The sequence below is a fragment of the Pimephales promelas genome, chromosome 3 (assembly GCF_988280905.1).
Source record: "Pimephales promelas chromosome 3, fPimPro1.hap1.1, whole genome shotgun sequence".
In the NCBI taxonomy this organism is placed as follows: Eukaryota; Metazoa; Chordata; class Actinopteri; order Cypriniformes; family Leuciscidae; genus Pimephales; species Pimephales promelas.
This window is the reverse complement of record NC_142771.1, coordinates 26,711,052-26,726,734: the sequence shown is the minus strand read 5'-3', so window position 1 is coordinate 26,726,734 and position 15,683 is coordinate 26,711,052. Positions and strand designations below refer to the sequence as shown.

The following is a 15,683-nucleotide window of genomic DNA, read 5'->3' as shown; positions in this document are numbered from 1 at the left end:
AGACGCCAGCAACAACACAGTCAGCTTTCATCGATGCTAGATGTTCTATATGGGTTTGGTACGTCACAGCCTTTGGCTGATTTAATCGAGTCTTCTAAGCTGCTGTTTAGCTGATAATGTGATAAAACCCCCTCAAAAACAGATCAGTTTGACCAAGTAGAGAGACTAAGTAAGAACATCAAATCAGCTTGGGGTAATTTTTGAGCTGGTGTGAGCGAGTGGAGGCGGGGCTAATTTGCATATTCAAAGAACCACGTATACTAAATCAGGCAAGGGTGTAGAGTTACATTCAAGATTTTAAGGTATGAAGAAACTTTTTTTTCAAGGAAAAAAACGCTTTAATATGTAATTTTGGTGAGGAGTTTTAAGGCGCAAAATTATTGCCTACAGGTTTGATTTTTCCATATATTCCATTAATTGTATTAATTGTTCATGTTCTCTGAAAAACAAAATCAAGACCATAACAAACTGTAAAGTTTAACCTGTACAATGTTTTGTTCTGTACAAATTGTTTGACAGTCATTTTTTGCTGCACTTGAAAAGGTGAAAGTTAAATTGTCTGAACTTTAACAGTACATTACAATGCTTAAGATACCACAGCAACTAATGCTTCGCTCCATAGAGTCTAATGCACAAAGCAACGTTGATGCGAATGACCTTAATACTTCATAATTATCTCACCTAAGCAAGCGTACACTGCATACAAATGCCATTATGTCTGTCATAGAGGAAAAAGCTGCTGTTTTTTCTGACAATGCAACAAAGATTCTTATGCATGCACAATCCTCCCACTTCCATGCTTCTATCACACAGCACGCATCGCACTGAGTCATCGAACAATCAGTACTAAATAAGAAGGTGCAGGCAATTCTGTACAAAACAGTTCAAATGAAAGACAGGGGAGGGAAAGAAGATGCAATAGAAATGCATCGCAATAGAGCCCTCCCACCCGGTGGCCTTCAGAGGGTTCCCATGGTAATGGCCAAAGCCCATCGCCCAGCAACAGGCTGGGTACCCGCCACAGCGAGAGTTCATGGCGGTTGTCGCGTCTGGCTGAAGGGGGGAAAAAAACACTTGAGAAAGCTGAACATTTCTGTGTAGACACACACAAACACATTTCCATTTCCTCTTTTTTTTTCAAACTATGCACTATTATAAGACATGTTTTGCTTTAGTAGCACCTGCAGATTATGATCATGTCGGAGAAGGGGGTTGTGGGTAGCGTTTTTACCAGTGTCAGTACCACTGAGTTATGCAAAGCAAAATTTCTGTGGTTTGCTTCTAGAAACGGTTGTGACCAGAATTCAAAGGATATGGTTGAACACTCAAAAAAATGAACTAGGAAGGTTGTGCACTTTACATAATATATTTATATTTTTATATTGTTTTGTTTTTTTCTATTAAGGTCTATGTAATTATGTCTCAACTTAACAGTACAAAATCCTAACGCATTGTCTGAACAAAATTCTTACATCCAGAGGGTGGCAATAGTCCGAGCCAACTGCCATTTTGCCCGAACCTAATTTGATTGTGTTCAATCTGCTTAAATATATGTACAACTTCAGTTTACTTAATCCCTAATATATATATATATTCACACACTTACATACATAAAGCCACCATAACCTGAAATAATAACACTCCAAATGTGTTTCTCATTAATGAAAGTGTGTTGTTTAGTAAAAGAATCCGCAGTGTTGCCTACAACCTATTTTTCTCACACACACAGACAACCTCAGTTCTGATCATTGCAGCCATGTTTTCTTCTTAATGCTTTCTGACAAGTAAACAGCCGTACTGCTCGGCAACAGAGTGACGTTTGGTTTCTCCTTGAAACTGCTCTTTAAATAACTGCACAATGGTTTGAGCTGGAGCATATTCACACAGAGAAGAACACAGCCACACAAACAGCATACATGTGAATACACTTCTCTCTTTATACATTTATGCCTACAAGCATGAAAGGTGAAATCACCTAATCAGAGAAAAGTGCGACTGGTGCAGGAAACGTGTTTATACAAATACCTGCCTGGCCTTATTAAACCAGTGCTCCATGAGAGCAAGCAACCAGTGTGAGGGGTATTTATAGACATCACCCACTTCTGGAAGAGCATGTGGGCGCATCCATGACTATCCCAGCGGGATTTCAAATAATGATAGCGGGGAGTGGGAGATGCCGTGGAAATTTCTAGAAAGGGTTAGCTTTGTGAATGGCATAGGAAGAAAAGTGAGCCTAAGGGGGTTTCTAAAACATTTTTAATCGACCCACAATATTTTCGAACCAGTTATGAGACGTCCATAATATGCATGTGTGGGTGCCACACAGGGCTCCAGACTGCGCCTAAAACGCAGATATTCATTTGATATTCATTTGCAAGTGATATTTTTGCTGAGGATGCCACTAGCGACAATATAAATGCATTTTATGATTAAAAAAAAATTGCAAGTAATGCCTTTTTGTGTTCTGTTAAGAGTAACCTACCACATCTTTTGTTGTGTTGTTGACGTAATACAACGAGACATTCATATTCAGATGGGATTAGCCATCATAATGACTGAGGTCATTTTTCTGGACCTTTTTTACAGAAGGTAAAAGTCATTGTAATCAAGATGGCACATTTGGATGGGACTAAAATCACAGAGAAGCTCAATAATCGCAATCAGCTTTGTGTTTTGTTACTTTTAAAACGTTCATTTTAATATGTTCGTTATTTGTAATAAAGCCTCTGTTTATACAATAACATGCCATGACTAATCGCTGTATTGACAAGTTCAACCAGCGTGTGAACCGACTATCTCTTCCTCTTTACTAGTTATAGCACCAAATAAGCGTGGATGAACATCAGAAGAAATTATGAAAGATACAGAACAATTTACTGAAATGACTCTCAATCAGCATTTCAACCACAGAAAGATGCCACCATGTAAACACTGTCACATAACATTACATTTTCCACAGACAAGTCATTCAATGACTAAACTCGTCTGTCAGCAAGACAAAAATACCTATAATAAAAGCATTTTGTTAAATATATGCACTATATTAAATACTTATTAAATATTGTTTCTTGACGCTGGCAAAATGGGCATTCAATAAAACTTGTCTGAAAGATGTGCTACCTGACTAGCAAAAACAGAGATAAAAGGCTGTTGTCTTCCCTTTTGCCAAATAGGAAAACTTCAACTCCTATAATCCACTGAGCATGTTGCCATCCAAGGCCACTCCCACAAGTCTGCTAAGCTATGGATACATTACACTTACCAAAATCAAATACCGCCTTGCTTTAGTAAAAAATACTTCTTAGCAAACATTTATTCATAATGGTGTCAAATTTCACTGTTTCCAGGTGTAAGAATTCAAAGAGTAAACGTTTAGCGGGAGTGAGTTGCTTTTATTTCTAGTAGTGAAGGATGTAGGAAGTGTTGTAGGAAGTGGCTAAAGGCTGAAAGAAAATCGTAAATGTATAACCCAGCAACGGAAAATCTGAAAAACCCCAGTGTTTGTAGTCAACATTTTAAAATAGATAACCACAAACAAAGTGTTTTAGGCCAAACAGAGGGGGAAAATTGAAAGAAACTGCCATTTTGTCAGTTCCGCACAAACCCCCGAAGCAAAACATGGCACGTACACGCTGTTTTTTACCATTTTTCCATTTACAAACCAGCTGTGTACCATTTTTATGCTGTTTAAAAAGTAGACCACGTACGATAAAATGTTCAGTCATAATACAATAACTGTTCTGTTAATAACCCTCGGTCGATCCGATTGTCTGTGAGCAGGGATACAAACATTTGGAAGTATAATATGTAGTTTTCACATAAGCACTGGAGCTGACAAAATCAAAATGTGTCTTTGGCAGACTTTTGCTGAAAAATAATGATGAATTTCCCTGTCCAGGTAACACAGAGAATGAGTAAACATTATTCATTTACTTTTAATAGTGACATTGAAACAACACAAAGTGGGTTGAAAATCAACAAAGTTACACTTAAAGGGTTAGTTCACCCAAAAATAAAAATTCTGTCAGTATTTACTCACCCTCATGTTGTTCCAAACCTCTATGTGTTTATTTGTTCTGTTTAACACAAATTAAGATATTTGGAAGAATGTTTTAATCAAACAGATCTCATTCCCCATTGACTACCATAGTAGGAAAAATACTATGGTAGTCAATGGGGAATGAGATCTGTTTGATTAAAACATTCTTCCAAATATCTTCCTTTGTGTTCAGCAGAACAAATAAACACATAGAGGTTTGGAACAACATGAGGGTGAGTAAATACTGACCGAAATTTTTATTTTTGGGTGAACTAACCCTTTAAACCAGTCTATGATGTGGGAAAAAAAATGGAAGGAGCTAAAAATAAAATTAAACACAATCTCTATGATTGCACGTGAAGAGCTGCCTTTCACCAAATTTACCTCTCAGATATTACTAATTAAGAAAAAAATGGGCTGGATATGTGTAAGTCATATGACAATGTTCAAAGGATGCATTGAGGAGGAGGCCAAACTACACTCAATGGCAAAGTGATGCAGACATAATTATGGTTTGACACTGGCTCAGATTCTGTGTAAAGTACAATTCTTTGTGACTGTAGTCACAAATTGGTAGTCAAGTTGGAAAACATTGTAAACCTTAGTTCCCAAAACATCCAAAAGATGGATGATAATGCTGGTGCAACAAAAAGAGGACAGGCGTAAAAGCATGACAGGAAAACTGAAATCTTTAAAATATCTTTAAAATACAATAAATCATTTTACTTTTGAATCAAGTGTTGGCTCACATTTCTGGGGCAGAGGACTGAAGGGAACCCTCCACATTTATTTTTTGATTTAGTTTCATCCTGTTATCCTCTCCCAACCCTAGACTGAGAGAACTTGTAACAAAAGGAAATGTGTTTACCTCGTCTATTTGTGATCTGATTGACCAAAACGCATCTTAAGGTGTAAGGTGTAAGGTGTAAGCAGGGCCTTAGACCAGAGTCTGCCAACAGCAATGCTGATATGTCACAAATTTAAATGATTTATTAAGAAAGCGAACTGATCCAACACGAGAGATATAAAATTAGATATTTAAGGTTTTTCAAGAAACCAGTGGGCTTTAAACACCCATGATTGAATGTGCGAAAAGACACTTCTCATTTATAAAACCCTTACTAACCAGAGCCAACAGTCCATGTCTGACAAACCCATTTTATTACAAAACACAGAATTTGTAATAAGAAAAGCAAGCAAAAACAAGATTACGCTCAAATGTCCATGAACCCACCTGAAGTCTGTGCAGTGAAAACCACTGATCTGTTTTTTTATCGCACAACTGCATTCAGAGTTGGGTTTCACTATGATACAGAGCTCTTATACCGTGAATGAGAGTTTAATGAGACTACCGGTACAGAAATCCCTTGGTCCTATGTCTAATTAGCCCACTTCTATAATTGAAGCCTAAAACGAGCGCCTTCGAAAACATCTTTGAGTCCGCCTTGCTTGGCTGTCTTTGACATTGACTATATTTATACCTATAATCCCTTTTAGAGGCTCTTCTGAGACTAGCTAGCAAATTTACACAAGAAAAAACGAATGACAATGTCACAAGGCCAAGGCTTCTTCAAATACATATCATGCCTAGTTTACTGGCACACAGACGTCCAGAGCGCACACGGTTTTGGCAGAACTTCTAGACCAGTGGAGAACAAACGTGAAAAACAGAATTAAGCTTGAACCTCATAGCCGTGGCTCTGGAGGAGGATGAAAGGGCGCGTTTCATCTGCATGAATGAGATGAATGGCGAGGCTTCTTAAAGAAGTGGTGGAAAGAGCCAGATCACTAATGTGGATTGAGGTGTGGAAATGTGTTAACGAAATCCCACCAACATCCATTTTAGATCACTCTGAATTCCTTTTGAGGAGCGTCTGCCAACCACGTCATTTCGCCTGGCACTGTTGGGTGTACAGTGTAAATACGACGGTATTCTAGGCAAGGGAGCCGACCCGGGATGCTCCTCTGAGAGCTGAAGGTACGTCTGACTGAGAGAAGGGCAATGATAGGGCTGTCAGACGCACAGCAATGGGACTTTGACGCTCACAGCACAAGAGTTCGCAGTGCACTTCTGAGTCGGTAAAAGAATTCAATAATCTCAAGGCGGAGTGTTCAACATCTCATAAATAAAGGCTGAATACACACAAATGTCATTGTATGTGTAAATATCAGAGAATAGCGACACACGACACCATAATTCACATGATAAAGCTACTGATGGTGAATGCATGTATGGATTGTGTTCAACATATGTGTTAAGAAAATCTTACGCTTAGCTCTCCTTCTCTTAAAAGAGCAGTTCACTTTTATAAAAATGTTTGCTGATAATTTACTCACCCCCCTGTCATCCAAGATGTCCATGTCTTTCTTTCTTCAGTCGAAAAGAAATTAAGATTTTTGATGAAAACATTCCAGGATTTTCTCCATATAATGGACTTCAATGGGAACCAAACAGTTCAAGGTCCAAATGAGAGTTTCAGTGCAGCTTCAAAGGGCTTTAAACCAGACGATCAATAAGGGTCTTATTTAGCGAAACGATCGATCATTTTAAAAAATAAATAAAAAAGTTTAAGTTTTATAAGCACAAACGCTCGCCTTGCTCTGTTTTGTGATGAGCATTCGAGACTCTCCTGTTCAAACTCGTTCATCAAAATGAACAAATCTTTTTCCGAGTCATGACTCGAAGGGTCCTAGATAAGACCCTTATTCATCGTCTGGAATCGTTTAAAGTCCTTTGAACAGTTTGCACTGAAACTCTCATTTGGACCTTGAACCGTTTGGTTCCCAATGACGTCCATTAAATGGAGAAAATCCTGGAATGTTTTCATCAAAAACCTTAATTTGAAGAGTTCAGATGCAAAAGCCTCTAAGTGTCATTTGAAATTTTCTTCTAAAATGATCATTTTTATCAAGCTTGTATATTTAAGTTCAGTAATTTCACTTAAATGGCAATGAAGATTACCTATTAATTGTCATTTAAGTGAAATTACTGAACTTAAATATACAAGTTTGATAAAAATGGTCATTTTAGAAGAAAATTTCAAATGGCATTTAGAGGCTTTTGCATCTGAACTCTTCATTTCCTTTCGACTGAAGAAAGGAAGACGTGGACATCTTGGATGACATGGGGGTGAGTAAATTATCAGCCTATCAGCCTAAAAGTGACCTACTCCTTTAACACTAAAAAGGCAGCTCACCTATCTAGATAAACCACATAACAGAATAAAAGTCCAGTCCTGGGTGAACTACAACGGCACTCAAGTTTTTCTTTCTTTATTTTTATCCAGCGTTATCGTGTGGTGTGAAGCTGCGTTCACACTACACGCGACACGATACCATTCATTTTCAATGGTTAAGCGGGCGACTTCTGGCGACCGTTGGCGACTGGATGGGGCGTGTCTGACGATGCGACAAAGTTGAGAAATTTCTAACTTTATGCGGAGCACAAAACAACAGGGTTAGAAGCTGCTCGTTTAAAAGACCTTGCTCGCCTCTCAATCGTCCAATTTCAAAACGGTTTTCACAGGTTGAATTTTGAGTTTGTAGGCTTTCGAATGATACCTAATCTATGATGATTACTAAAATATGTGATATGAAAAAAAGGCATTAAAAAAGGGAGCGTCAGTCGTCCCGCTAGCAGGACGTGTCTGTTAATTAAATCTCTTTTTCTCAAAATTCCATTTCTGAAAATCATAGCGATCAGCCGACTTCAGATAACCATAACTTTTGTTACAGACAAACGATAAAATAAATAAAAACAGATTTGGAAAGAGCTTGAACCCAGCTTTAATATGGTCTCAAAATCTGTAATATTTCAAATTTCACCATGTGGTGGGTTTTCCCAGATCGCATCACATATGTATAATACACGTGTATACTTACAAAATGCAGTTTTTACTTGGAAAGAAGTTAGATCGCCATCAAACACAGTACATACAGCTACAATTGATTTTTGCAGATTTTCAAATAATTTTTTACCTCAAAACAAACCCGCGAACCATCCTTCAGCGGAACGGTCTCGTTCATGGTTTTAGTGATTTAAAAAAAAAAAAATGCCTATAGAGAAAATTAAAGGGAAATATATAGTTTCATATGCTGTAGTAAAAATGATTGCTTGCAATCGTTTGCAGTGAGTTTTTTGTTCACAATTCAGATTTTTTTTGTGTGTGTGTGCATTTTTGGTAAAAAAAAAAAAAAAAACTTGACAGAGTATCAAAAATTGGCAGAGAGTAAAGCAGAAATGTATTTTTCATAATTACAACGATTCAAAGAGCAAAGCCATTTCCCGTAACTGCATAGCGCAATTCATTCTCCCTCCTGTTCCTGTGTGTGTAGCAATTGTAATGATGTGATTGAGCTGGCATCTCTCATCCACACTAACCAAAAAGAGCTCTGGTCCCCTGTGTGGACGCGCTTCCTGTAGCTGTCACTATAGACCGGGTAATTTGTTGATTTAAATGGTTGTATAACTCAGGGGCCCGAGACAAAGTGAGCGAAGAAGACGACTCCAGGAGGAAATCTGAAACGGAGAGTGTTATCGTCACTCCAGCTGTCTCACACACTTCCTCTGTGACAGGACATGTGATTAGATTTGCCAGAGGATGACAACTTTTGCCCACCTCCTTTCTCTATTCTCTCATGTGGGATTGAGAGACAGACAGACACAGATTGAAGAGGAGAGACAAAGAGAGAGGAACGACAGAAGAGGAAGAAGAAGAAGAAGGAGGGGGGAAGGAAGACATTTTTGTACTCACATCTGATGCGGGACCCTTATCTGCTCCGGGGCAGGAGAAGGTGACGAATTCATGGCAACGCTTGTGCACCACAAAGCAGCAGACTGAAAGAAGGAAGGAGAGAGAGACAGACAGATGAGATAAACGGTGAGAATCAGAGCACATGGCACTGACAGACATTTATCTGCAGTGACAGGGATCCTGTTTAATTTCACATTATGCTCCAAGACCCAACCTGAACCCGCTCACATACAGTACATACAGCCATGGCAATCACATCACAATTTAACACTGCATATGACTGCAGAAGGCCTAACCACCACCACCATTTAACAAAAAGTGGCACTTGCACACCACGAGTGCTTGTTTATTGCTTTTGTTATTACATAATTCTTAATGTTTCAATTGATTCCCAATTTGTGTGCTCTCCACAGTTGAAACAAATGGTGTAGTGTGTGTTTTGGGCATTTAAAATATTGCTCTTGTTTTGCCACACATCACAGCAGTTTCTATTTTCGTTGCGCCACACACAGACTGAATGCATTTCTGTCTGAATTAAAATACCTGCCAATTAACTCACACATGATATTTGCGAATAAAATAATTTTATTTATTATTTTAATCACTAATGATGTCAGCATTTAAGATGTCAGCAATTCCCACCCTCCACATAATCTACAATGATTCACTGTAAAAGCCAGGGAGCATTGGTTATGTTACAATTTCGGAAATGTCATTCATGTTTTCTAAAGTTGCCAAAAGCACAAGAAGCACAAGCATACATTTATTATCTTTTCAAATGCTACAACAAAGATGTATGATAAACAAAAATAGCCTGTTTAATCAAAAATACTGCATGATATTTATTTTTATTTTTTTGCTGTTGAACATAGCATAGCTGTTGGTCTTCCAGTTAGACTAGTCAGATCTCTCTTCAACTTTTATTATTTGATGTAATTCATATATATATGGGGGGGGGGGGATACTACCACATAATATTTCAAATACAGTACTGTATAAGGGTCATGCATATTTTGACATATTTGTGTCCAAGTGCTAGCCTGGGTTTTTCCCATCCTGCCTTGCCGCAGTGCGATTTAATTCGCTCTGCTAGGCAGTCTGGATACCATGAACCAAATTTTCCCCTGAAAAAGGGAACCAATCCCAGAACAGGGTGGGAGCGCAGGTGCATTTGATAGACGTACAGGCGCATTTGATAGACATTTGTAGCACCCAATAATACGGCTCTGGGCATTCGTAAACCACGCCTCAAATACGAGAAGTTGAACGTGTGGTTTCCAGACCACGTTTCATTCTCAATGATACGTGGTCTGGCATTAGCCAGGCTATCCAAATGCATTGTTTCCTTTTAAAATATTTGGCATGTGCCACTTTATTCTAGAAAAGCTATTTAGTTTGAATTCATTTTTAGAACATTTAATTAATATATATTTAGGTGGCTGTCTGAAGAAATGAACAGGAATACTATTTAAAATGGTGTCTTAATAATAAAAAAAAATTAATAAAAATAAATATTGTGGCATCATTTTAGGTTTGAAACCTTTCATATAAACACATTTTTATAAATATCAGTAGTTTCAAAGGTGTTAAGATAATTGAAAAACTTAAGTCCAGCAATTTTGTCAGATGTCAGGGTGCATGGCACAACTGCAAACATGGCTCTTTTATTATGAATGGACAAGGTTATGGCAGTAAACATGATAATGCATCATCCAGGGGACCTCAACTGATCCTTGTGGAAGAGTGGAAAAATTTGTAGATCTCTCTCAAACACTAATAAAAATGGCCGCTGATTTCAAGTATGGGTTTGGGTATATTACACTTTTCATGTCAGGTGGTACAACAGTATATAGTAGTATATAGTATATACAAGTATACAAACATACAACTATTTGGTTGTTCTGCCGGACATAAAAACAGACATAAATTAAATTTTAAACACTTATTTACCAACAAAATGCATTGTTCATGTTCGTTTTTTAAGCTTTATTTGTCAATGACACATAAAACAATAAACAGCATGATAGTATTCAACAACCTATGAGAGCAGCCAATCAGCATTAGAGCTATAGGAGCTGAAGCGACTATGCAAATGATGAGCTGTGCTGGACTGTATGTACAATGCCCCTCTGTTCACATCACTATGCCCCTGGCACCTCTGCTTCGTGACATATCCAGGTCATCATACAGTAGGTGCATCTTCCTTCCTGATGCAGGTGAATGCTCAGCTTCCAACTCAGATTTGAGCAGGTTAAAACCGTTTTTCTCACAGGAAATGACAAGTCTATACACCACAATCTCTTTAGAAATCTGCACTTTAAGTCTAGCAGCTCCGGCCAAAACACAACAGCCAAACTTCAGACAGGCTGAACAGCCACTGTCACCCACACACTCGAAATACTCCAGTGAGAAAGAGAGAGATGAAGAAACAAAACCATAGATTTGGAAGAGAACTGAAGCATATGATTCAGTAAAGTTTGCTCTTTTCATTATTGTGATTTAAACCAGGCCAAATGAACATTCAAGCAGCACCTATTTAAAAAACTTTTTTCTCTAATTCTTTTAAGACCTGAGCAAATTTCCATCTTTATGGATTGTGAACTAGGTGACATAACACTATATATCTGGATTAACTGTAACATGCTTGCAGGTCAAATAAATCACAGTGCTACATATCCTTCATCAGTCCCTCTCTTTACAAGCACTTCCACACAGATCTGTGGAAAGATACTTACGTTACATTTACATTTAATCTTTTATCAGATACTTTTATCCAAAGCGACCTACAAATGAGGAGAACAATAGAAGCAATTTAGGCAACAATATATGAAAGTGCTGTGAGAAGTCACAGTATTTTGTCACGTTGCTTTTATGGACTCTCTATCTATGGACTTCTACCTTGACTTTGTGCCTCCATGTCCCCCCGATTGCCTCATTGACTGTAAAAGATTGCTTGCGAGCTTCTCCTCCTATCTATACGGTAATGTCTCTATTGTGCGACAGAAAGTTGTGTGGTTATGATGTAATCGTTAGCCTATTTTTACAAAAACGGCTTCTACAGGGCCGTAACGTAAGATACAAAGTAATGGAGCCTTTCATACATTGTCGTGTTTCTTTAGAAATAAATAATTGACAAAGTCTTTGGACGCCTCAAATGTAAAGTTATTCGCTGTCAAAGTGACACCAAAATGAATGGGAGTCAATGGGATGCTAACAGCATGTGATGGTCTGCTACAATGGCGGCTCCCGCGAGGCTTCAACTTCCGGCTTGGCCGAACAACCCCCTTGGCCGAAACCAAATAAGAGGTTTTAGGGAATTTAAGTAAGATATACAGTAAACTGTAGTCATTTAATCATAGCCCAAAGACCTTGAGCTGCCATTCCGAGAACATCGTCAATCTTCTCAATCAATACTTTAATAGTAAATAGACTTCGGAATTTGATCTTTCAACTTTTTCCTTTTCAGAAGTACATGGAACTACTTCAAAAAGGAGCGCTGGATCCCGTGTATCTGAGCCAAAAGCAGACAAAAACAGTTGATCGAATTTCTTGCCTTTTGGCAGACACATAATTTTTTTCCCTCTCTTTTTAGTGCTCAGAATAAAAGTTTCTCAACTATGATCAGCACTTGAGGATGGACAACACCACACATCTATTCAAAACGTATCTAGTGCAAAAGTAGGATGTACAAGTCATGTATAAGTCACAAATTATACACTAAAAAGAGCCATTCACCAAAAACATCAGTCATCATGTATTCGTTTGAACATAATAGCTTTCTATAAAAAGTGTTTTAATCATGTATGATGCAGATCACCCTCTGGCGGTATTTCATCATGTTGAAATGATGTGACCTGCGGTGTTGCACTAAACATAGGAGAGAATCCCCATGCTCACTGGCTACCACCTCCAGATACACTATGAAACATGAGTATTAATGTGCTTTACAGCGGAAACAACACGAGAATCTGTATGGCATACACAATTTAGAAAGATTTGATGACAAAGAAAATCCTGAATAGTGTTGCCCATGTTGTTACTTTTTTATTGGACAGGTAAGGGAATTAATTATTACATAGACCACTATAGTATCAGTGTAATTTACATAAAACTCACAGACGTCCATTTCCATAATAGATCCACGTATATAGCTGGCAGTGCAGCGTCTAACACCACAGTGATATCTGTACTGTATTGCTTTCTTTCTTTGCACGATTGTGTTTATGGGGTGCAATATAACATGTATTTGTGGTTTTTCTTTTTTTTTTTAAAGTCTTTTTTTATATAAATTTCACCTTTATTGTAAGCCGCTTTCTCCTCTGTCATTTGAACGACCGGTTTACATCCTGAGTCTATGAAACCACTCCCTCAGAAACAGGCAATGGGCTCAAATTGGATAGTTTGGGCTGTTAGTGTTTTGTAATTGGCTAAACTGAGTAGTGCACGTCGTCCGGAAACTTCACGCCCATTCATACGGGCGAGAGTTGCATATGTGTTCCTGTCAAATGTACATAATGGTGTCGATACTGCAGTATCTGTCATGATTCTGCCTTCTTGTCTTTGATTTTCTCTAGTCGTGAGGCAGGATCATGACAGAATCATGTTTTGTGTGCAAGCGCATGGCCTGTTTGGGCCATGTGCTTGTGTTGTCTCGTTTCTTTACTCCGCCCCCTTGTTATCGTCATCTCGTCATTATTGTCTAGTCAGTCTCACCTGTCCTCGTCATTAGTGTTCCCTATTTAATCCCCTTGTGTTTGCTGTCCTGGGTCGGTTCATTGCCATATGTTGCCAAATGTTATCCGTGCCAAGTTTGTGAGTACCTGTCAAGAGTATTTGTCCTGTTTATCTATTGCTCGTGTCAGTCGTTTACCTAGTAGAATTTTGTCAGTACCTTGTCTAGTCAGTCACCTTGTCAGAGTCCTGTTTTGCCCCCTTGTGGGCTTTGTTTTCCCCTTTTTGTCTACAATAAACTATCTGTGATTGCACACCGTCTGCTTCTGGGTTCATCCGCCACCCTTACCATAACAGTATCAGTATGAGCCAGAATCAGACCGAGAAAGCGGCGATGAAGATAGTCAAGCCTCTCTAAACCGCTCTTACAAAAAGTTTCTGAATCGTAATTTTTTATTATTATTATTATTATTATTATTCTATTCTATTCTACTATTATTGTAAGAATTTCGATACGTTGTTACTTGAAAATACTAATGCTGCTTGTTAGCTTTTGAGATACGGTTTTCTCCTGATTAAACATTTAATATAACTGAATAAATGTTTTTTTAAAGTTATCGTTTTATCAATATAACGAACAATCGTTTGTTTATCTATTCACAAAACTTAGTTTACTTAGTCTATCGTTTTATTTAGGTATAGCCTCCATGTGGCAACTGTGTTAAAACCCATACTGTACACTGATAACAACAGCTGAAGTTTGCTGCGATTACATAGCCTATAATTTTTTTTAACTTTATACACGTTTGTCTTACACAAAATTCATCAAACTAACTGGCTATATACACAAACAGCGTTGGCATTGGTTTACGTTCTTGATCAAATCGAAAAATTACGTCATAAAGTGTATATATACATGAATATGGAGAAGCCTGAACACAGAAGACCTGACAGCTGGGTGAAAATAACACACTTTCGACGAGCGGCAGAAATATGGCCATATGTCCTTTTTTGCATATTCCGGAGGGGCGGTTGATGCAAATGTATAGGTTAGTTTCATATAAAACCCATTGTAGTCCCAATCGAGGGGTTTTTTGTAGGCATTAAACTTCCTGATTTTTAAAAGACGATATCTCTGCTTACACTGAACTTTCAGCGCTGCAACTTTGCAGTCACTATACATGCACCAACAGCAACATTACACACTATTTAAAATGAAAAAAAAAAGAGAAATCACAATCAACCACCACTTTAAAGTAAAAAAAGAACAGTGATGCTAACACTTATTTATGGAATTTACATGGAAGTAGGGCATGATTGTGAGTAAATGCATGATTTCTGACACAAAAATATCAGAAATTAGAAACAAAACAAAGAAAATAACATAATAGAAACTGAAATACAACACTTATATTCTGTTGTTTACAAATTACAACAGTTCCTAAACTATATATATATTTTTATCTCTCATCTATCAAGCAGTATAGGCATTCAGATACAGGTAGTTCCTCATCTGTAATAGTGACAGGGTAAAGATCGAACCAGAGGTGAGGCGCAGACTGCCACCTCCAAATGGCTCAGTTAAACAGCCTCTCAGGGCCTATTGAGCGCACACTTACATAATGGCCAGCCTGATGGAGAAGGATCAGGCCCAGTAGGAGTTTCCCTGACTCTTTCTCTCTCCAGCACTCTTAAAAGGTCAGAACGAGAGAAAGGCTCATGTAGCAACCCACGTCCCTTCACAGCGAGACTGATCTGGCCCTTCATAATTAAACAGCCCATTAAATATCCATGCCACACCAGCGGCTCAGCACCTTAGCAAACGCACCCCTGCCGAACACCCCGGTACGACACCGAACTCTGTCCCGGCAGATGCTGGCACAAGGCTTTTCGGAGACAAATTCAATTAACTCGGAAAAACATGAGCATTAGTCCTGTTCTGCTAATAATTCAGTCGCTCACAGACAAACAGCAACAGTGCTCACCCACGTACTCGCGCAGCTACAGCTCAAACGCACACACATACACGAGTACGCCCACACAAACACACATGCACTCGACATCCAAGCATATCTGCCTTCTGGACAACTGGAAGCCTTTAAAAAGAGCCTCCAGTTATAGCAAGCCACGTCTGCCCTGAGGAGCTGCACAAGAACCTTTCACGATTTTAATTCACGGGCACGAGAGACGCGTGAGCGATCTCAGAGATGACTGGGAGC

General features: G+C 38.5%; 1 protein-coding gene across 3 annotated transcripts in view; it reads right to left on the bottom strand.

The window, feature by feature from the left end:
• prkcbb (protein kinase C, beta b) overlaps positions 1-15,683 on the bottom strand; it is a 127,724-nt gene that overhangs the window by 86,223 nt on the left and 25,818 nt on the right. For all 3 annotated transcript variants that reach the window (XR_016155133.1, XM_039685744.2, XM_039685743.2), the window contains exon 3: positions 8,794-8,876. Coding sequence is in view for 2 of the 3 variants with exons in the window: in XM_039685744.2 (XP_039541678.2) it covers positions 8,794-8,876 (83 nt within the window). In the remaining variant the exon portion in view is untranslated. The remainder of the gene's footprint in view (positions 1-8,793; positions 8,877-15,683) is intronic.